At 46.0% G+C, this 23,957-nt stretch overlaps 1 protein-coding gene across 3 annotated transcripts in view; it reads left to right on the top strand.

Moving 5' to 3' along the window:
* The window catches only part of EPRS1 (glutamyl-prolyl-tRNA synthetase 1), a 147,568-nt gene that overhangs the window by 8,905 nt on the left and 114,706 nt on the right, over positions 1-23,957 (top strand). For all 3 annotated transcript variants that reach the window (XM_068232914.1, XM_068232916.1, XM_068232915.1), the window contains exons 2-4: positions 14,193-14,277; positions 15,135-15,234; positions 22,302-22,458. In XM_068232914.1, coding sequence (XP_068089015.1) covers positions 14,193-14,277; positions 15,135-15,234; positions 22,302-22,458 — 342 coding nt within the window. The remainder of the gene's footprint in view (positions 1-14,192; positions 14,278-15,134; positions 15,235-22,301; positions 22,459-23,957) is intronic.

The raw sequence follows: 23,957 nt of genomic DNA, 5'->3' as shown, positions 1-23,957 counted from the left end.
CACCGCAGCTGCCTCCTGCTCCCCAGGCCGACCTCTAATCACCGCCATGTGGACCGGAGCGCAGTCGCAGTAGTTCTGCGCTTGCGCAGTATGCTGCGGTCCACTTGGCGGTGATTGACCTGGAGGTCGGCCTGACGTCACGCCGGGTACCGGGAGGCAGAGGCGGCGAACAGCTGCGTGCAGAGCTGCGGCGAGGGACATGCTGGGAGCCTGGGGCTGGAGGAAGCCCCGGGTAAGTAGCACTTATTTTCTTGATATTGCCTGATAACTCCTTTAAAGTGTGATTACGGATATTCTACTATTGGTCTCTGCTCACACCCAACCGGTCTGGCATTTGAACTGCACACACCCATCTCGTGGTAAATTGGCTGCTATTTTCTCTATAGTACCGCTGCCTCTCCCAGCCTGTGGCAGCAGATGTGCCCAACGTCCATCATATATGCCAGTCTCCACAGGTCTGGCCAATAGAAATGATAGTGAAGTTCTTTACTCTTCCCATAAATTGCTATTTGTTTTCTTCTGGTTGTGTATTGTTGTCGGTCTGAATTCTATGGTCAGGTGACAATAGTGGCGTCCCCACCTTCCTCTGTCATGCAGTATTCTGTTCATCTGGTTGTGCAGGTGCTGCGGTTTTATAGCCCCGAGTTCTCGCTTTGAAGTTCCTTTTGTGCCAGACTTGACTTTTTTTCTGTGTTTTTGTAGCCTGTGTTTGGCGGCAGCGGATAGCGTTGTCGCTGTGATGTGCTTGCCTGTCTTCCGAGCCTCCAGGAGCTTCTGTGGATTTGCCTTACGCTTCACTAGTCTGGTAGTTGGAGAAGAGCCTGCAAGACAAATACAGTCAAACAGCTATAAATAATTGCAAGTTAACGATTCAGTTCCTGGGAAAAATAGATTTTAGCTCTGAATACAGTGAAAAATGTTTTCAGGCTGGGTCCGGGTTGGGCAGGTCCTACATGTGCATCAGACTTTGGGGGGGGGGGGGGGGGGAGGCCCTGCATCTGCTTCAGGCTGGGTAGGGGGTGGGCAGGCCCTGCATCTGCTTCAGGCTGGGTAGGGGGTGGGCAGGCCCTGCATCTGCTTCAGGCTGGGTAGGGGGTGGGCAGGCCCTGCATCTGCTTCAGGCTGGGTAGGGGGTGGTCAAGCCTTTTTTAATAGGACTTTAAATTCAAAGAGCCAGCATTTCTAAGCAGAATTTTTTGTTGCAGAAGTCTCATTTAACTCAAAGCAATAATGCCTGGTGCACAGACACAATGAGATTTTCTGGCAGATTTACTGCCAGATCGATTATTTCCAATGTGTCCAATCTGATTGGACTTCGATTTTCCATAAAAATGAACGGCAAATGGATCCTAAATCAGATTGGACATGTTGGAAATAATCGATCCAGCAGTAAGTCTGCCAGAAAATCTCATTGTGTGTACCAGGCAAAACATTCTGTCCCTCTGCCTGCTGAGCTGCCTGTTGGAAAGTTTTTAGACCTGTGCCTGTTGGTGTGCTTTTACAGTAAAGTACAACGTAATTGCCGCGTTTTAGGGCTGTTATCTGAAATTCCTTTTAAACGTGACCTACAGACATCATCCTCTCCACTTTTCTGCTGCCGACATTGATCTTGCTTGATTAATGGACGGGGCTATGCATAATGCAGTGCAGCTCACTCTTCTAAACTAAAGCCAGAAGTATTGGAAGGAGGATGCTAATGGCTTTGTGTGATAGGCCGGCCTCCATCGTGATGGTGATTCAGCGGCTTCTGCCCATTACAGTAGCGATGTACCGCCGCTTCGTATAAATAGACAGAATTGTACTGCTTTCTGAAGCTCTCTCCTGCGGCTTCAGAGTTTATTAGAAAACGAAGTCATGAGCCAGAAGAAAATTCAGCTCGCCCATTGCCACTATTCTTTAAAGCAGTTCTGAACGCAGAACTTCATCTCTGCTCTAAAAGATACGCAACAGCATAATAACCTTTAGGCCTCTTTCACACCAAGACGTTGCGTTTTAGGGGACGTTATGGTCGCATAACGTGCCCCTAACGCAACACATGGTGGTGTTGAAGTTGGACGTCAGATTGAGCCGCGTTATGCGGCTCTTGGTGCACTGTTTTCCTATACTGTTTTTATCTATACTGATAGAACAGCCGCTCCAGGATAGTGATGGGAAGTCCGGATCTTTTCAAGGATTCGGATGATTCGAATCGGATCCTTGAAAAGATCCAGATCTTTGAACCAAATCATTTGAATCATTTTACTAGGGAAGCAGACTGGGGGTGAAATGACTAGCAGGACAGGTGTACATTCTGTATGTTCTTGTTTCTTCCAGACAGACATCCACTGTGAACCGAATCGTTCGTTGTGACGAACACGGTAAATCCAGCGCTGGACACTTGGGCGCAGCAGCGCAGGAGACTTGGGCGCAGCCGGCGCCACCATAGGTCGTAATAGGAACTACGACTATCGCAGGCACAGGGAGTAACTTCAGCGCCGTCAGAAGACGGACCTGAAGTTGCTTTTAAAACAATAATTCGGCTTCCAGCAATTGCTGGAAGCCGAATTATTTCATTCCCCCACTATCCATGTCGGCCTGGAGGGGGAATAGTAATTAACACGGCCCGGACTTTTGCGGCAGCAGGATCAGCCATATACTGGCTGTGTCCTGCGCCCAAGTCTCCGGCGCCGTTCTCTCTCGTACGCGTTGTGATGATCCAGATGATTCGACTCCCAAAAAAGATCCGGATCAAATGAACGATTCATTCATGATCCGGACAACGCTACAGTCCAGGTTACATCACCACAGTGCAGTGAATAATAATTAGCCATGTGGCTAGTCACTGAGCATGTGCAAGCAGTCTAACGCAGCTAAAGCCCAGTATAACGCACAGCATGCTGCACTTTCATTCAACGTGTAGCGTTACACTGTAACGCAACGTGGGCACTCTGAACAGCACATTGATTTTTCATTACTGTGAGTTGGGCTGCATTACAGGCTGCTGTAACGTGGGACTTTAACGTCCTACTGTGAAAGCAGCCTTACAGAAAAACATTTTTTGTTTCAGCCCACATAACTCCTGCAATAAATCTGCAGTGTGTCTACTTCCTGCTTTCATGGAAGCAGACATAGGGTTAACATCCTGTGTTTACAGATTAGCTGAGGCTGCCATGACTGTCGAATTTATGTACTGAGACAGCTGAGAGATGGAAATTAGACAGGCTATTCACTCTAAACACAAACAGGGTGGACTAATTTGTGTTTTCCTTGCTTACTGTGCATGAGTTCAGGTCCACTTTAAAGTGAACCTAGCACCATTTTTAGCACCCAGGGAATCTCAATAGCGCATTAAAAATGCATGCCAACAATGTGGCTCAGTAATAATAATAATAAAAACACCCTTCAATTTTACTACTACTTTTTACATTTGGAAGTTTAGCAGAGGGTTTTATTACCTTACTTCCGAGGCCTGCCCAACCGCAACATATTCAGACAGATAAGGACTGATGTAATTATTTTATTGCACACATTAGCAGAGAGCAAACAAAAACTTTCATCTGCGGTTGGGGGGAAGTTTAGGTCAGACACTGTGCTTCAAAGAGTTTAAAGAAGTCACGCATGCTATCTTCACACCCTGCCCTGGATAAATAACGGCAGCTAGAATGGGTGGGGTGAACATGGTAGCTCCTATAGCTATTAGAAACAAGGAAAACAAGTGGCGCTTGGTTCCCTTTAAGACTCCCGTAAACCCCAAATTTGGACAAGGTCTATTCTAATAGCAGTCAGGATAAGTGAATAGGGGCAGCATGGTGGCTATCAGTCTAGCCATGCAGCACTAAAGTCGCACGTGGGTTTATATCTTAATCGGAACACTGTGAAGTTTGTATTTTCAGTGGATGCGTGGGTCTTCTCAGGGCACTCTTGTTTCCTTCCACATGCCTAAAAATACTGGTAGATTATTTTTGGACTTTTTGATTTTTTTCGAAGAGGACTGTTGTCCTCCTCTTGAACCACCTCCTCGCATTCACGTATACTGTACAAGATTTCTCACGGGACTCACCTATTCTCTGGAATCTCCTTCCAAAACACATTGCTCACTCTCCAACCTTTGAAATCTTTAGTGTTCCATCAAAACTCACTTTTTCCAACAAGTATATGCTCTAACTTAGGCCATTCCCTTTTGAACCTCTGGCCAATTGATACTCCTTACTAAATATAACCAAAAAACGCACAGCCTCTAGCTATACACATTTTATACTGCTCAGTGTCCTCCCCAGAATTTTTTTGTCAGCCGGGTGGCATGAAAAAGTAGCCGGGTGTAGTGCAAGGGGGAAATGCAGGGCCGGTGCATGTCTGCTTACAGCATAGGAGGAGGATGAGGAAGTGAGCCGATGAGAGCCGGGTGCTCACCAAAGTTAGCTGAGTGGAGCACCCGGCTAAAAGAGCCTGGGGTGAACACTGCTACTTTAGTATTCTTTGTTCATCACACCTGAAGTGAGAGGGATATGGAGGCTGACATATTTATTTCCTTTTTCAACCAAACCAGTTGCCTGGCATCCTGCGGATCTTCTACCTACTTTTTAAGCATAAGCCCTGAACAAGTCATCTGTGACTAATCACAGTGGTAATTTGATCTCTCAGCTGGCTGTCTCTGCAGAGCAGCTAATTTGTAAACACAGGCTGTTAACAATATGTCGGCTTCCATGAAAGCAGGAAGCAGACACACTGCAGTTTTATTGCAGGATTTGTATCAGCTGTAACAGAGAAATGTTTTTTTTCTTTAAAGGTTTTTTAAATTATCCGGTTGCATATTTGTTTAGAGATGAAGTTCTGAGTTCAGGTCCTCTTTAAATAACACACTTCACTCTTCTAATTCTTGCAATGTGGGGGGAGTGAATCTCTCTTATGTTTTTATATGATTTCTATAGTCTTGCTTGTACATTCATTGTGTCCATTGAGCACGGTGGCTGCTGCGTTGCGGTTACTCTGTCCCCCGATGACCTCACAGGCTCTCGTTCAGGAATTTACGTATGGGTGGTCCTAATATAGTCTGACATCTGCACACGTGGGGAGCTGCTGCTGTTCTAGAACAGGGAAGTTGTGGTGTGTAGTGACTGATAGCGAAGCTTGCTACAGCTTCTTGTGAATGCGCACAACACGGATCTCTATAAAGCTGAGCCCACATTGAACATTAATAGACTTTAATCATGTGTTTTACTAAAGGAAGAAGAAAAAAAACTAGAACATTGCAAAACAGCAAAGGCAACAAATATTCCAAATACAAAAAAATGCAAACAATATAAGCATCATACATTTTTAAAAGATATGTAGGATTTAGTGCTGCCTGGTGGCGTAGTGGATAGCATTATCTGTATAGAGCTAATATGTTCTGCCTGTGTCTGTGCGGGTTTTCTCTGGGCATCCCGGTTTCCTCCTACATCACAAGAACATTGGCTATCCTCTAAAGGGGCCAATACACTAGTCGATTTCATCGATCAGAAATCGATTCTATCTAATCACCCGATCGATCGATTTGCGGACGATTTCGATCGATTTGATCTATCTGACAGGATGGAAAATCTAGATCGATCTGCTGCTGGCAGCAGATCGATGGCCCATAGATATGCATTGGCTCTAATGGACCAATATTGCATTTAGATCGACTTCCAATAGATTTCATTCTGAAATCTATTGGAAATCTGTTCCTAGTGTGTGGCACACACCAGATAGATTCCAGATAGATGCTGCAAATCTGTTAGTGTATGGCCACCTTAAAGGGATGCTTAAAGGGAAACTTAAGTCAACTTTAAAAAAAGAGATTTACTTACCTGGGGCTTCCCTCAGCCCCCAGCAGCCGATCGGTGCCCTCGCAGCCCCGCTCTGACGCTCCAGGACCCGCCGGCGAACACTTCCGGTTTGGCCGTCACCGGCCGACAGGCATGGGAACGCGAGTGATTCTTCGCGTTCCCAGCCTGTATATCGCCCCCTTTGCTGCTATTGCGGCCAGCTGGTCGCAATAGCAGCATAGGGGGCGATATACAGGCTGGGAACGCGAAGAATCACTCGCGTTCCCATGCCTGTCGGCCGGTGACGGCCAAACCGGAAGTGTTCGCCGGCGGGTCCTGGAGCGTCAGAGCGAGGCTGCGAGGGCACCGATCGGCTGCTGGGGGCTGAGGGAAGCCCCAGGTGAGTAAATCTCATTTTTTAAAGTTGACTTAAGTTTCCCTTTAAGCCATAAAAAAATTAGTTTTACTCACCTGGGGCTTCTACCAGCCTCCTGCAGCCATCCTGTGCCCTCGCTTTCTCTATCTGATCCTCCTGCCCCCAACCGGCAGCTGCTTTCACTTTCGGCGACCGGCCTTGCCACGAGTCTGCTTATTCGCATTCCTGCCCGCAATAGCAGTATAGAGGGCGCTATTGCGGACAGGAACGCGTAGAAGCAGACGCGTGGCCAGGCCTCTAGGGCTTGTCGCCGAAAACAGAAGTAGCTAGGGACGGTGACAGGAGGATTCCATTGAGACTGCGAGGGCACAGGATGGCTGCAGGGGGCTGGTAGAAGCTCCAGATGAGTAAAAAAAAAATATTTTTTTTAATGCCTTGTGTCCCTTTAAGAAATATTGGCCCTAGACTGCGATATAAAGCAATGCTAAAAGCTGCAATTAGCGGTAAACTGTACTTATAGCTACAATTTGCAGGGCAGGTGGCCCCCTCACCAGCTATATAGCCTTTATAGCCGCTATTTACTGTTCATAGCCACTGATCGCAGCATTGCCACCTATAGCAGCGAAAATATCGTGAGTTAGAAGGCGTCTTTATTTTTAGGAGTGTGTTGGGAGTCCTACCGCTGCTCTGCATGCTTGTTCAGGGTCTAAAAATATTACCGACAGAGGATCAGCAGGACGGCCAGGCAACTGGTATTGTTTTATGAATATGGCAGCCTCAATATGCCTCTCACTTCAGGTTCCCTTGAAGAATCCAAAATACAAGGTTGTTAATCAAGTATCGGTCATCAAGGTTCATAGAATCATCCCTCTGTTGCTAGATCCTCCAACTTTGGTCAAAACCGTTCTTCTCACCTAGAAGCCTCCTCACGATAGAGACGTCCGTATACAATCTCTTCCAGATCATATGCGCTCCCTACAAGAAACAAGAGGAAATCTCTAAGTGCGGACTGTTCATTGCTTGAAACCAAAAAATTCCATAGGATAAAGGATTAAACAAAATTATAGAACAAGAATTCTTGAAGTCACATTTGCTGTCACCATGACAAGCACCACCCCAATTGGCCAGAAGTCATGCTGTGAATTATGAGACTATAGTTTGCCACTGGGGAATCAAGCTGCAATGCACTCTCACCCCTAGTGGTGGGAATGGTGGATAAACCTAGCAGCTGCATTTATGATTAGTTGTAGACAGGAGATTCCAGTGAAGGGGAGACCCTGAGAAGACAATGTTGCAGTAGTCTAAGCATAGGAAATGCACAATGGCTCAATTCACTTTTTTTTTTACACATTTTACACTTTTTCCCCCCTCAAATTCCCGCATGCGATTGAAGTTCGGTAATTTTCCGAAAAAACATGCTTTAATGCATTAAAGAGACACTGAAGCGGAAAAAAAATGATATAATGAATTGGTTGTGTACTATGAATAATTACTAGAAGATTAGCAGCAAAGAAAATATTCTCATATTTTTATTTTCAAGTATATAGTGTTTTTTCTAACATTGCATCATTCTATAATATGTGCAGATTACACAACACTCAGCATTCAAAATGATTCTTTCAGAGCAGTCTGTGAACTAATGACCTCTCCTCTGCCAGAGGAAAAGTAAATAGTTAACTAACAGTTGAGATAATAAAAGTCAGATAACAGCCCTCTCCACTACTTTTGAAAGTCTAGAGATTAATGGCTTTTTTGCATAGAGATAACAATTGGAGTTTCTTAACTCTTCCTGTACTGGAAACAATTAGACTGATCTTAATGTTTTATTTCTTAGCTGTACTACACATACAAATCATAATATCATAGTTTTTTTTCACTTCAGTGTCTCTTTAAGCCTTGCTCGGGTAGTCTCACCAGCTGTGGAACAGGTCAGGCAGGAAGCTGTGAGTCTTTAGATGTGCTGCAGCCACCAGAGGGAGCTCTTCTGTATACCAGGATTTTTATTGTTTTGTTTTATTTATATAGCGCCAACATCTTCAGTAGTGCTGTACATAGTGCAAAACAAATAATGGGGAACAAATATACATAAGAAATACACGACACTGTACAGTCATGACATTGAATAGTTGAAATACAAATACATACATAGTTAATGTGTAGTTGGTACATGTGCATATGTTAAATTACAGCAGTATGAGAAACACTAGGAGGAGGTCCCTGCCCTTGCGAGCTTACAATCTAGAGGATAGTGGGGAGGAAACGGGGAAGGAAGCACAGGGGTTAATGGGTGAGCCAGTGTGCCTTCAGTGCTGCTTATAGCAAATTATAGGCTTGTCTGAACAGGTGTGTTTTCAGAGTACATTTGAAGGTTTCCAGGCTCAGAGCATGACAAACTGGCTGAGGGAGAGAGTTCCACAGGAAAGGGACAACCCGTGAGAAGTCTTGGATGCGAGAGTGAGAGGAGGTGACCAGGCTAGAGGACAAAAGAATCTCCTGTGAGTAACGGAAGGTCCGGGCGGGGAGGTATCTGGAGATTAAAGAGGAAATGTATGGTGGCGATAGCTTGTGTAGAGCTTTGTATGATAACGTGAGAAGTTTAAACTGGATCCTTTGGGTAACTGGTAACCAATGGAGAGATTAGCAAAGAGGGGCTGCCTCAGAGGATCTGGAATAGAGGTGGAAAGATGGGCTGCAGAGCTTAGTAGGGACTGGAGAGGTGCCAGTGCTTGTTGGTAGACCACAAAGCAGACTTGCACCTCTCCAGTATACAGATATGCACATCTAAAGGGATGCAGAAAAGCCTTTTTAAATGTCTCCTGCTCTGCCGTTTTGAAATCCCGCCCTCCAGAGTATCGGACCAAATGGGGGAGACGCAGGGCTCTATGGCGATTAGCAATCTGGCTCTTTCTATTGGCTGTCGGCTACATCGGTCTATGTTACCGCATGGAGAGTGAGAGTTACCAGCTGGGTAGAGCTGGAGATAAATACAGAACAACCTTTACTCACTAGTCAGTAATTTTTACTTTTCACTGTGGTAATAGATTTAGTGAATTGGTATTTGGCAAGGTGCTCTGTAAAATCAGCTGTTTTCTGCATGTGGTAATGCTTGGTGAATTAAAGGACACCCGAGGTGACATGTGACATGATGAGCTAGACATGTGTATGTACAGGGCCTAACACACAAATAACTATGCTGTGTTCCTTTTTTCTTTCTCTGCCAGAAAGAGTTAAACATCAGGTATGTAAGTGGCAGTTCCTGTCTGAGTCAGGACTGGGTCAGACTACAGCGTAACCCTCACTGATAAGAAATTTCAACTATGAAACAGTTTCCTAGCAGAAAATGGCTTCTGGGAGCAGGAAAGAGATAAAAAGTGTCAACAGTTCATAGATTTTTTTTTTTAAGCTTTGGCATACTTCAATGAATGTGTAATTGAGTAAAACTTAAGTAGATTTAAATATAAAGTAAAACCGTGGAATATCTTAAAAAGTCATTTTTAGGAGAAGGATAGAAACAGTAGTTTACTTCATTAGTTTTTCACCTCGGATGTCCTTTAACCACCTTAGCGGTATGGACGAGCTCAGCTCGTCCATTACCGCCAGAGGGTGCCGCTCAGGCCCTGCTGGGCCGATTTTGATGAAATAAAGAGCAGCACACGCAGCCGGCACTTTGCCAGCCGCGTGTGCTGCCCGATCGCCGCCGCTCTGCAGCGATACGCCGCGTGCAGCGGCGAAAGAGGGTCCCCCCAGCCGCCTGAGCCCTGCGCAGCCGGAACAAATAGTTCCGGCCAGTGCTAAGGGCTGGATCGGAGGCGGCTGACGTCCATGACGTCACTCCGCTCGTCGCCATAGCGACAGGAGAAGCCAAACACGGAAGGCTGCTCATTGCGGCCTTCCGTGTTACTTCTGGGTGCCGGAGGCGATCAGAAGAATGCCTCCGGAGCGCCCTCTAGTGGGCTTTCATGCAGCCAACTTTCAGTTGGCTGCATGAAATAGTTTTTTTTTTATTTAAAAAAAACCCTCATGCAGCCGCCCTGGCGATCTTAATAGAACGCCAGGGTGGTTAACAAGTTGACTACCACAGTGTTAACCCCCCCTAACGACCAGGCTGTTTTTTGTTAAGCTGGGCTGTGCAGGCTTTTCAGCCTCCTGCACAGCCCAGCAAAGAAGCCCAGCGATCGGACTCGCCTCCTTTTTTTGCTCCTAAGGGGACATGCCACCTGGCTTTTTTTTCTTTTTTTTTTCTAGCCTCTATGAGGCTCTCTCTCCCTCCCTTCCTCCCCTTCCCTCCTCCCTCCCCTTCCCTCCTCCCCCCCCCCCCCCTTTCCATCCTTTCTCTGTGTTCTGAATTGGAACAGGACGGCGATCCGTCCTTTTCCGCCTCTCATAGGCATCAGCCTATGAGAGAACGACATTTCCCGGCCAATCAAAGCCCGGGGATCGCTGATCTCGTACAGCGCTGCCAGGGATCTCAGCGCTGTACAGATTTAAACAAAGGGGATATCTTTCCCCTTTCGTTTTAAAAACAGCCTGCTAGCCGCGATCAGTGAAGTGGCAGGGAACGATCACGCATGCGCGCGGCCGTTCCCTGGAAGCTGCAGCCTCATGACTCGATGCCAATTGGCGTTGGGCGGTCCTGGTGCTGCCGCCGCGGCCACGCCCATCGGCGTTAAACGGTCCCCAAGAAGTTAATGCCTAAATCATAAATCAAAGGTCATTTCGGGGGATGGTTTGCTAAGGATGACTGTATTGGCTCTCTATTCAGCGTCCTGACTAGCAGCACATTCTGTCCAATGGCAGGCAGTGCTTCCTCTGTAATCCACCCTCTCTTTTAATATTTGGGGGTTTTGTTTGTTAGATACCATACAGTATACTAGTTTTCCCTGGGTGTGTCTGATAGATGAGTTTGTGACACAATTGAACATTTCAGACTTGTAGCAGGAGAACCTGTTCCACGGCTTAAAAAAATACTTTGGTTGAGCCACTTATTCAAATGACAGTTTATGGAGAGAGACTAATAAATCTATGTTTTGTGACAGTTTCTTCCTGGGTAAGGCTTGTTGAAAGCCCTGTGAAATAAAAACTATAGCTGTGCTCTAATACAGCAGTTCTCAGTGTATGCCTGGATTAAATGTGCCTAAAGGAGTGATTTGTACAGACTGCCCAATGTTCTGAAGTGATGCATTATGGTTGCTGTTTTTTTGGGACACAGGCTGGAAGTGATCTGAAATTATATTGTGCTTTACAGGGGAACTCCAGTGAAAATAATGTAATAAAGTGCGTCATTTTTACAATCATGATCTATAAATGATTGTCAGTGTTTGCTCCTCTTAAAAAATCTTTCCTCTCCCTGATTTACATTCTGACATTTCACATGGTGACATTTTTACTGCTGGCAGGTGATGCTCCTTGCTATTTTGGCAGTTGGAAACAGCTGTTCTTTCCCACCATGTGATGTCAGAGCCAATGTTCTGACATCACTCTGGGGGGGGAGGGGGGGGAGGGGGGGGTCCACCATACAGAGCCTTCTGATGATCCGTTTGCGAAAAGGAATAGATTTCTCATGGGAAAGGGGGTATCTGCTACTGATTGGGATGAAGTTCAATCCTGGGTTATGGTTTCTCTTTAACCACTTTAAGACTAGCAGGCGAATTAAAATGTTCTGCTTTAGCCTCTTAACGGCTCCAGGACGTTTTTATAAGTTAAGCAGCGCTGCTGCCACTGTTCACGTGCGCGCTCCCGCGCTTGCACTAGCGCACTCCCACACGTGCTTATATTAAAACTATAGGGAATGAAATTGGATAAATAGTATATTTTTTCATTTTTTCTCTTGTTTTTCACTTTAAAATTCATAGAAAATAAAGTAATTACTGAAAACAAATATCAATCTCAAAAAACCCAATTGGTGGAGAAAAAAACAAGATATAGATCATTTCATTGTGATAAGTAGTGATTAAGCTATTGGCAAATGAAAGGGATGAGCACTGAAAGGTGAAAATTGCTCTTGTCCGTCAGGGTAAAAATCTCTTTGGGGTGAAGTGGTTAAATGGTACCTGAGATGAGCTAGAACCTGGGACTTCCTCCAGCCCCCTTCAGGCTATAATCGGACCTTCCTCCACTGCTGCCTAGATCGTCCAGTAGATGCCCCAAAAGTGGTGACATCTTTAGTACTGTCAGTGGCATCACTGCAGATTTTTTTGTATACTGGGGGTTCTTGAGCCAGTAGAAAAGATTTCTGGTCTCCCAGAATGCTTAGGGGGAGGTATTTTGCATAATAAACAGCCGATTCTAAGCCTCAGTGGGCGGGAGGGCGGGCCTACATAGCAATATATAATGCTGTAAGAAGTGTTTCTGATGCTAAAACCAGGAAAATTACAGTAGAAGTGGGTATTCTAAATATTTTACTGCACTCTACCCATGTGTCGTTACGATTCCTCTGTAATGATTTGTTTTACCGCATCTTGGTTTCAGCATTTTCCGGATCGAAGCTCATTGTGTTCCCAGTAAGAGATTTACCGAAAGCTGTAAAGTTCAGATCTCCGCTAATATCTTATTTATTTCTCATACAATGCGATGTGTACACAAGAGCAGAGCTGCCTCCTGTGACAGGCAGTCTCATTGATTTGCTAGAAAAATAAAACTGATGGATGCTGGGAGGAAAACCGTTCAGTTTAAAGTCACGATAATCCTTGATTGTATTTGCTTTAGAATTTTTCAATAAACTTTTCTACTGTTAAAGGACCACTATTGCGGAAAAAAAAGTAGGCCGTTAAAATCTGACAGAACCAATGGGTTTTGGGCCAGTCCATCTCTTCATGGGGGAGTCTCAGGTTTTTGTTTTCAGCAGCATTTCCTGAACAGCAGTTGCAAAGTCTTTGGGCCTGAGCCCACTAACGCAGTTGTGTCCGCTTTTCAGCATCTCTTACATTGATGTGTAACTGAAAAGCGGAAACCACTGCATCAGTGGGCTCAGGACCTAACTGACAAAATAGTGTGCAAGTGAGTAGGGAGGCTGGCTGGTATCTTACTATTTTGGCAGTTAAACTGCCAATCAGGAAATGCAGTTAGAAACAAAAGAAAATCCTGAGAATCCCCCATGAGGAGATCGACTGGCCCAAAACCTGTCTGTTCTGCCAGATTTTAATTGCCTACTTTTTTTTGCGATTGTGGTCCTTTAAAAAAAAAAGAAGAAGAAAAAAAATCTAATTCTACATTACATCCTCCATCACTTTATCTCCTTTTTGCCATGTTCCGCAGACCTAAATAAACTATAATAATCACAATATAGTGGCAGTGGGAAAGCTAGATAGCAGGACATACACCCCCAATCAATGATCACTATAATGATGCAAATAAGCCTCTATTTATATGCAATATGGCAGCCTCCATATTCTTCTCACTTCTGTGATGTTTTAAGGACTGAGTATGTATTGCGTCGCCGCTACATGAATTGGACACTGGGTGGTGCTACTAGTGAAAAATATTGGCAATAAATCATCAATACAGCATTTTATTGTTTAATACCCAGCACCCAATCTCACTTCAACCCTCCCCATCTAGCGCTTAAACACACACACCACACACCACACACCACACACACACACACACACACCACACACACACACCACAACACCACACACACACCACAACACCACACACACCACACACACCACACCACACACACACACACACCACACACACACACACACACACACACACACACCACACACACACACACCACACACACACACCACACACACACCACACACACCACACCCACACACACCACACACACCACACACACACCACACACACACTCACACACTCTTCAAGGGCATAAAACTAACCCCCTTCTAATTTCGCCTTTTACTCCAGTGGCTCAAGCGATCGCCTCCAATCATTATTTTCTATATAGTAGCCGATTATCGACTGACGGGAGCGTATCAGTATGCAGCTGTATTTTCTCTCCAATCTCGTCTGCTGTGAACAAAAGCAATGACTCCTCCCATATTTCTCTATACAGTATAAATAGAGGTTTTCTGGTTCTTTTCTAGCTGTGCTGTGGATTGTGGACCATCTGAAAGGCAAAGTAGCGATCAGCGTGGAGGATGGGAAGGAGACTGTCCTGCGGGAGGCAGAGTGAGTATCCCTTCGTTGTGTTTCAATAAAGAGAAGATAAGGTAGTGAGAGGATTGTGGGACAACTCCAGCTTGGGTACTGTTATTTTTATATGCATTTAACTGAAAATGAATTTATATTTCAATTGTGCTATCCCCCATAAATCACAGCCGCGCCGTGCAGGCTGTGTTTACCTCTGTACTGTCAATCTGCTGCTCCCCCCGCCTCCTGCATAGCTCCGGTCCCGCCCGTGTCCCTTCCCTCCAATCAGTGGGGAGGGAAGGGACGCTGGCGGGGACCGGAGCTATGCAGGAGGCGGGGGGAGCAGCAGACTGACAGTACAGAGGTAAACACAGCCCGCTGTGTGTCGGCAGCAAGGCTGTGATTTATGGGTGATCGCAGAGCGCAGGGGGGGCTTAGGGGGGATTGAAATAACAGGCTGGGCAGTATAGGCAGACCCAGCCTCTGTATGTGAATTGCATTGTCAGAACCCCGCCTCGGGTTCTCTTTAAGCACATTACAGAATGCATAGTCATGTCACTGACTGTCCTCAAAGGAGCTCACAATCTAATCCTACTATAGTCATAGTCTAATGTCCAACCATATTATTATTTATTTATATAGCACAGACATCTTCTGCAGCACCATCAGAGTACATAGTCATGCCAATGACTGTACTCGGAGGAGCTCACAATCTAATCCTACCATAGTCATGTCTATGTATGTATCATGTAGTGTACGTATCGTAGTCTAGGGCCAAATTTAAGGGGGAAGCTAGTTAACTTATCTGTATGTTTTTGGGAAGTGGGAGGAAACGGGAGTGTCCGGAGGGAACCCACGCAGACTGAGCTTTAATAATGTTGTTTCCTCTCTTGCAGTGGCGTCACTTTCTCTGACGTGAACTCCATCATCCGCTACCTGGCCCGACTTGCTCCAGAGGCTGGACTCTATGGCTCAAACCTGATGCAGCAGACAGAGGTGGGTGAGGGTGAGCCAGCGGGTAACCAACCATCATTGAGACGCAATGAGGTATTCTCTTTTAAAAGCGCAGTTTAAAGTAATGAAACCGCCAGTCTCTGGATTACCAAAGTATAAATCTTTATTTTGTCACAAATAAGTATTTATACTTTTATAATCCAGAATGTGGCCTTTTCATTACTTTAAGGCTAATTTCACACCAGGACGTTGCGTTAGAGGGGGCGTTAAGGTCGCATAACGTCCCCCTAACGCAACACCTGGTGGTGCTGGATCTGGACGTCAGAGTGAGCCGCGTTGTGCAGCTCACTCTGGCGTCAGTGATGCCGTGATGCGCACTCTTGTGCGCATGCGGCATCACGTGGTCCCGCCGGCCAATCGCCGCACAGAGCGGCCGCTCCAGGAAGTAAACACTGCACGTCACAACGTGCAGTGCATATTAATTAGCCATGTGCCTGGCCGCTCTCCGCTCCTCCCCAACATGACTGAGCATGTGCAAGCAGTCTAACGCGGCTCAGCCGCGTCTAAAGTACTGCATGCAGTACGTTGTCTTGTTACGCAGCGTTACAATGTAACGCAACGTGGGCACTGTGAACAGCCCCATTGATTTTTCATTACTGTGCGGTGGGCTGCGTTACAGGCTGCTCTAACGTGCGCCTGTAACGTCCCACTGTGAAACCAGCCTTAACCATATATTTCAAACTCTGACCTGCGGGCCAAATCTGGCCCTCAGAGCCATTCAATTTGACCCTCAAGGGGATTACCCACTTTGCATTATGTTTGGCCCGCTCTAGACCACCAAGGAAGCTATATTGGAGGTGAAGCCCTAGAACATCACTGAAGACTGTGTTATGGGGGAGGTAGGGGGGAAAGCCCTAAATACTAGGGAACTGTATAGGGGATGGTGGGGGCCACTAGACACCAGGGAACTGTATAGGGGAGGGAGGAGGGCCAAGGACCACTAGACATCAGGGAACTGTGTAAGAGTTGGAGGGGGGCAATTAGACACCAGGGAACTTTATAAGGTGGCCAGTAGACATTGAGGTTGGCCTGTGACGAAGTCCTAGTGTTCAATTTCGGCCCACTTTTTATTAACTGTATCAATCGAATGCCAAGCCAGCCCATCCCAACTAGATTATCAGGAGGCTGGATTAAAAGTGAATGTAATAAGGACCAGTTCACTGGCATTCAGTAACGTCAATCTATGGGTAGGCCCAGCTGCCAGCACTTAGCAAATATGCAGGAAGAGCGAAGGCCTAAAGGTGTGGAAAGGACATCAAAGTGTGGGCGGAACCCTAATGAAGCCAAAAGATCAGCAGGATGCCAGGCAGCAGGAGGCTTCGGAAGTCCTTGGGAGCTCGAGTCCTCCTGGTTACAGGCACCTCCATGCTGTACTAGCGCACTCTGTATGGAGCCCGGCCGCCTTTGGGAGCACTGGGGCACCTGGAGACTTCTGAAGCCTCCCGTGTCAGGGGGTTCAAACAGGGGGCAGTGCTACGAGGGGACCGTGAGAGTAACCCAGAGCCAGAGCCTTCCCTTTCCATAGGAGAGTATCTAGTTGTTGTTTTTTTTTTTTTTTTCTCAATTCCCATTAGCTTTAAAAAGATAAAAAAAGAGACTCCATATCCATCTCAATACGTAGTGAAAGGAATCTGAGCACCTGGGTGCTCCTAAGTTAAATCTATAAAATGAGCCGTAACGGGACTTTTCCGTAGTTCCCTAGTGTTAAAAAACAATCAAATTCATACCGCAAAAACAGCATATAGATTTTCAATGGATTCCAGCTGCCTAAGCCCCGCCTCCTATTGACATAGATTTTCCATCCAGTTCGATTGATACTTAACCCATTCGCGTTCCGTCGTTTTCACTTGAGAAATGTTCACCTCCCATTCATTAGCCTATAACTTTATCACTACTTATCACAATGAACTGATCTATATCTTGTTTTTTTCCGCCACCAATTAGGCTTTCTTTGGGGGGTACATTTTGCTAAGAGCCACTTTACTGTAAATGCATTTTAACAGGAAGAATAAGAAAAAAACTGAAAAAATTCATTATTTCTTAGTTTTTAGCCATTCTAGTTTTAAAATACATGCCTCCATAATTAAAACTCATGTATTGTATTTACCCATATGTCCCGGTTATTACACCGTTAAAATTATGTCCCTATCACAATGTATGGCGACAATATTTTATTTAGAAATAAAGGTGCATTTTTTCCGTTTTGCATCTATTACTATTTACAAGTTTAAAATAAAAAAAAAATATAGAAATATATCATCTTTACATTGATATTTAAAAAGTTTAGACCCTTAGGTAAATATTTACATGTTTTTTTTTTATTATTGTAATTGTTTTTTTTTTTTTTATATTAAACATTTTATTTATGTAGTTTTGGGAGGGTGGGATGTAAACTATAGATTTATAATGTAAATGTGTGTTGATTTTTTTTTTTTTTACCTTTAGTTGTAGTTTTACTTTTTGGCCACAAGATGGCGGACATGAGTTTGTTTACATGACGTCACTCTAAGCGTAACACGCTTAGAGCGACGCATGGGGGAGGTAACACCCAGAAAAGGCGCAGCTTCCGAGAGAAGCTGTCGCTTTTTCAGCGGGGGAGAGGAATCAGTGATCGGGCACCATAGCCCGATTCACTGATTGCCTGGCTAACGAACCACGGGCCGGGAGCGCGCATGGTTTCTGGACGTAGTTTCTACGTTCAAAATAGGTTAAAGAGAAGCCGTGACCAAGAATTGAACTTCATCCCAATCAGTAGCTGATACCTCCTTTTACATGAGAAATCTTTTCCTTTTCACAAACAGATCATCAGGGGGGCTCTGTATGGCTGATATTGTGGTGAAACCCCTCCCACAGGAAACTGAGGACCATGGTCCCGGCAGTTTCCTGTCTGTGAACCTTGTTGCATTGTGGAAAATAGCTGTTTACAGCTGTTTCCAACTGCCAAAAAAGCAAGCAGCAGCTACTTCCACTGACATCACCTGCCAGCAGTAAAAATGTCACCATGTGATAAATGTCAGAATGTAAATCAGTGAAAGGAAAGATTTTACAATGGGCAAACACTGACTAAATCATTTATACATATTTATTGTAAAAATGAAGCACTTTTTTTTTTTTTTACATTATTTTCACTGGAGTTCCTCTTCAAAATCTATTTTGGTCAAAATTTATCTGACCACTGAGGAGAAATCCATCCCATTCGATTCCATCAGAGTGCTCGAATTTGCAGAGTATCTAGTGGAAAATTTGTGTATGGGCACCTTTTTATTATAAGGAATATTGTATGTAAAATCTCCTGAATAAAGGGCTACAATATTATTTTTTTAAATTGAGCCATTAAACAGTAAATTAAACAATGGCATTTTGAGGCTAGTGATGGTGAAGACCCATGTGATATAAAGGCCTTAATTGTGGTGTGAGCAGTGCTTGGCTGGATCTGCTGCTGCTGAATCTCCTCCATACGTTGCAGTATCTCTATTCAGGGCTTTACTACTTTGGGAGCGCAGCTGCTCTGCCACGTCTGCTCAGCTATTGGGAGGCTCTTGGCTGCTCCCTGCAGTTCTGTGTAACCTGAACTCCATCTGTGCGAAGCTGCATCTGTCTGTGACCAGACGCTTCCATACTGCCTCTCCACAGAGCTGCACAGCAGCATGCAGGGATGGCAATTATGATTCATGTATTTATGTAACACTGGCACTCCACTGGCTTCCTATCCAGTCCAGAATCAGATTCAAGATACGGGGTCTGACCTACAAATCTGTACACATAACCTGTCCAACCTACACACCTAGCCGCTCACTCCGCTCCTCGAATTAACTTTGCCTTACCACCCCCCGCATCACCCAGTCCCATGCACGACTCCAGGAATTCTCAAGAGCTGCTCCAACACTATGGAACTCCCTACCGCCACCCATTAGGGCAGGCCCCTCCTTCGACATCTTCAAGAAGGCCCTCAAAACTCACCTTTTCACTCAGGCCTACCACCCCTCACAAGTGCTCTAAATCCGCACCTGAACTCTGGTCCCCTACCTTTCGTGTCCCTACCTCTCCCTTTAGATTGTAAGCCTTTGGGCAGGGTCCTCCTCCTTTTGTGTCCTACCTGATCATGCACCTCCATTACTGTGCACCCATGCTATGCATTGGAGTAAACCTAACTTGCCTATTTTCCATGCTCCCCTCCAGTGACTGACTAAGCATTACCTCGTACTCATACTGTGCTGCTTGGTCTGTTTTTTTGTGTTTTTTTTTTTGTATTCCTGTTTTGTCATTTTGCTGTATGTCACCCCTAAATATTGTCTGTAACCTAAACTAATGTCCAGCGCTGCGTAATATGTTGGTACGTTATAAATACAATAAATAAATAAAGTAATCTTCCGCAACATTTCAGAATACAGAGTCGTCCTACCATAGTCATAGTCTAATGTCCAGCAGTGGCTGGATAGTGTACAGGTTAAGGGCTCAGCCTCCGACACAGGCGATCAGGGTTCGAATCTCGACTCTTCCTGTTCAGTAAACCAGTACCTATACAGTAAGGAGATCATGGGCAAGACTCCCTAGCAACAATGCTACTGCATACTGAGTATGCCCTAGTGGCTGCAGTGGTGGTGCCAGGAGAAAAGTGCAATATAAATGTTCTGTGTGTTGTCTTGTAATGTCGTACCATATTATTATTATTATAGTACCAACATATCCTGCAGCACTATACAGAATACGTAGAGGAGCTCACAATCTGTTGCCTACCATAGTCATAGTGTAATGTCCTACCATATTATTCTGTATTTATACAGCACTGACCTCTTCTGCAGCACTTTACAGAGTACATAGTCATGTCACTGACTGTCCTCAGAGGAGCTCACACTCTAATCCTACCATAGGAAAGATGAAGGGAGGTTCGCTTCAATATCTCCAAAATGTATTAGGGACTTAACCCACAACACCAAACAGAACACACTGCTGACATGTCTTGGACCCTGTTCGGTCCTTAATCATAGCACATTTACAGCATAGGAGCTTTAAAGTGAATGTTTACTGGATGAAAAAGAAAAAGTCAGATACTCACCTAAGGAGAGGGAAGGCTCGGTCCTAATGAGCCTTCCCTCTCCTCTCCCGGTGGCCGGTCCCGCGCAGGATCCCCCGTGGCAGTATTCGACCAGTTCGGTCAAATACTGCCACTTCCGCATGCCTTCGAGAGCTTTCAGAAGCCTTCGGGAGCACTCGGGCTCCCGATGACGCGGCCGCTCCATACTACGCATGCGCGAGCGCCCTCTATGACACACTCGCGCATACGTAGTATGGAGCGGCCCGTCTTCGGAAGCCCGAGTGCTCCAAAAGACCTCCGAAGTCCCTGCGGCGGACGCGAACGGGGGAGCCAGCGCAGCACCGAGGGCACCGGGAGAGGAGAGGGAAGGCTCATTAGGACCGAGCCTTCCCTCTCCTTAGGTGAGTATCTGACTTTTTCATTTTTAATACGGTACCCATTGGCTTTAAAAAGGAAGCCAAGCAAATGGGGTCCACCCTGACCCGCCCAACATGGGAAGACGCAAAGGACACTCCTACCATTTACAAGAAAAACATAAAGAAATCTAAACGTATATATGTATACATACAATATCTCTTCATGTTTTTATATATAAAGTGATGATCTACAGGAATTAATAAAGAAAACAGAAGGTCTGTGGATCTTTCGCTTGGGGACCAGAGCCCCAGGAGGAATGAATACAGGACGGGACCTGCCTCTTATTATAGGCTAGCTATTTCCTTCATCGCCCCTCCCCTCTATTTCTTTATATATCGGGCTCTGGAATGTTCCTTTTCAACCATATCCACTTTATATATAAAAACATAAGGCGATATTGTGTATATATACAGTATATGTGAATATTTCTTTTTTTTTTTTCTTGCTCCAGACTCTAAATCTGTATTTTTCATACAAGAATATGTTCCGTTTAGTATGCAAGAGTTTTATTGTAAATGGCTTTGGACAGTCAGAGGTAGGAGTGTCTCTTTTGTTTCCTCCCATATTGGGCAGGTCAGGGTTGACCCTCTTTGCTTGCCTGCCTTTTTAAAGCTCCAATGCATGTGTTGTAAATGTGCTATGATTAAGGGCCGAACAGGGTCCAAAACATGTCAGCAGTGTGTTCTGTTTGCTGTTGTGGGATAAGTCCCTAATACAGGGGTCTCAAACTCAATTTACCTGGGGGCCGCAGGAGGCAAAGTCAGGATGAGGCTGGGCCGCATAAGGGATTTCACAAAAAAAGTCCTCAAATGTCATTATTAACAGTTTTAATTATTTCTTCTGAACATGAAGTGTCCTACTTTATAGTTCGCTTCAGTGCTCCCATTACAAGTAATTCGCCGTGTCCCGGCCGCAAAACGAGGCCTGCAGAGCCCCCAAATCGCCCGGGGGGCAATCTGCCGGCATTTCCTGGAAGGGGCAGAGCTTTCAGCTTCAGCTCTGCCCATCCTGACGTCAATCGCTGCGGATCCCTGCCTCTGCCCGCCCCTCTCACTCTTCCTTCACAGAGAGGGGCAGGGAGAGGCGGCGATCCGTGCGGCGATTGACGTCAGGAGGGGCAGAGCTACAGCTGGAAGCTCTGCCCCTCAGCGCAGTCGTGGATGTTTGCCCGAGAGATTTGGGGGCTCTGCAGCCCTCGTTTAGCGGCGGGGATGCGGCGGATTACTTGGGAGCACTGAAGCAAACGAAGGTAAAATAGTTCGCTTCCGTGTCTCTTTTGCTTTTGCCGGCGCGGGCCACAAAATATTGTACCGAGGGCCGCGAGTTTGAAACCCCTGCCCTAATACATTTTGGAGACATTATTGAAGCGGACCTCCCTTTGTCTTTCCTGAGCTTGTGGTCTGGGCTGCCTGGGTCCAGCTCTGTCTCATGTGGAGTGTAGAGGTTGAACTTGCTTTCTGATCCTAATCCTACCATAATCATAGTCCAATGTACTCAGAGGAGCTGACAAGGTACATTTATAGGGTTTGTAATTAAATGCATAATCCACTGAAACTCTTTTTTTTAGTAGATGATGAAGTTAATTTGCTTTGTTCAGGTCAACCACTGGATGGAGTTCAGTCAGACCCGGCTGAAGGACAAGTCCACCTATCCCGCTGCCCTGCAGGAGCTGAACCACTCGCTCTCCCTACGGACGTACCTAGTGGGGGATACTCTGACCCTCGCCGACATTAGTGTCTATTCCACCTTGGCAGGTACAGCGCTGCAATACTAAATATTAGGGATCGTAAATAAGATGCTAGTAATTCTGAGTTGATGCTAATTGTTTGCAAATATATGTAGATGCTTCTCTTATACACACTATTTTGCCAGACAGATCTGTCAGATTTCCACTACCTGATATAAGTGACATGGACATAAGATAAAAGTAATTTATAGTGTATTTTACTCAGGGAGAAATAAACATTTATATGTTTGCATTTTAAAAATTAAAAATTTTCCTGATTGTGTGCTTTAAAGGGCACATCCGAGCACGCTAAAAATAATAAAAAAATCACTTACCTGGGGCTTCCTCCAGCCCCTGCCAGCCGTCCTGTGCCCTCGCTGCAGCTCCGCTCACCGCCGCTGGCCCGGGGTCCCCTCTGGCGCAAGATGCCCACTGCGTCTGCGCAAGCTGCTTTGAGTCGCTGCCCTGTGCAAGAGTTCAGGTCCACTTTGAAGGGAAGGCCCGAGCACCATAAAAAGAAAAAAGCCACTTAACTCAGCTCCCGGTCCCCTCCGGTGGAAAAGCCGACCTCAGCAGGTCGGCTCCCCCTGCATTCCAGCATGCGGCTCATGTGGTCGCGCTGACGTCATCCGGACTGGACTGGACTGTACTGTGCAGTACAGTCCGGATGACGTCAGCGCGACACGAGCCGCATGCTGGAGTGCAGGAGAAGCCGACCTGCTGAGGTCGGCTTTTCCACCGGAGGGGACCGGGAGCTGAGTTAAGTGGCTTTTTTCTTTTTATGGTGCTCGGGCCTTCCCTTCAAAGTGGACCTGAACTCTTGCACAGGACAGAAAGGAAACCTAGAAAAATGCACCCTGTATGTATTTAGAGAGTTTAGCCTGTTTAATTCCCCCTCATTTGTGTCTAATCAAAAGTTGTACTTTGATCTCTCCCCTGTGTCACATGACTGCCATGGCAGAGATGGCAGATAAGGTACCGTATTTTTCGGAATATAAGACGCACTTTTTCTTCCCCAAAACTAGGGGGGAAAAGTGGGTGCGTCTTATATTCTAAAGGTTTGGTATTTGGGCCCCAAAACATACTTACCGGATCCTGCCGCCGCGATCCTCTCCACCTCCGCCTCACTGCCGCCATCCGAGGGTCCCAGCTGTGATGATCCGAGGGTCCCAGCCATCCCATCCAGTATCCCGACTCTTGAGGGTCCCAGCCGCCTGATCGTCTTCACTGCAGCCATGCGGTAATCACGCGCTGCCAACATCCTCCATAGTAACAGCGTCCTTTTCCTAGTTACAGTGCCCCCTTCTGTGTGACGAGCCGGTGTCACGCATGACGTCAGGCACACGTGCGCCGCTCGTGACACAGAAGGGGGCAGTGTAACTAGGAAAAGGACGCCGTTACTATGGAGGATGTCGGCGGGGTGGCAGCGCGTGATTACCGCATGGCTGCAGTCTGCAGTAAAGAAAATCCAGCGGCTGGGACCCTCAAGAGCCGGGATACTGGATGGGATGGCTGGGACCCTCGGAT

This window comes from Hyperolius riggenbachi, chromosome 4 (genome assembly GCF_040937935.1).
Source record: "Hyperolius riggenbachi isolate aHypRig1 chromosome 4, aHypRig1.pri, whole genome shotgun sequence".
Classification (NCBI taxonomy): Eukaryota; Metazoa; Chordata; class Amphibia; order Anura; family Hyperoliidae; genus Hyperolius; species Hyperolius riggenbachi.
Note: the sequence above shows the minus strand (reverse complement) of the source record. Positions and strands in the feature narration are given on the sequence as shown.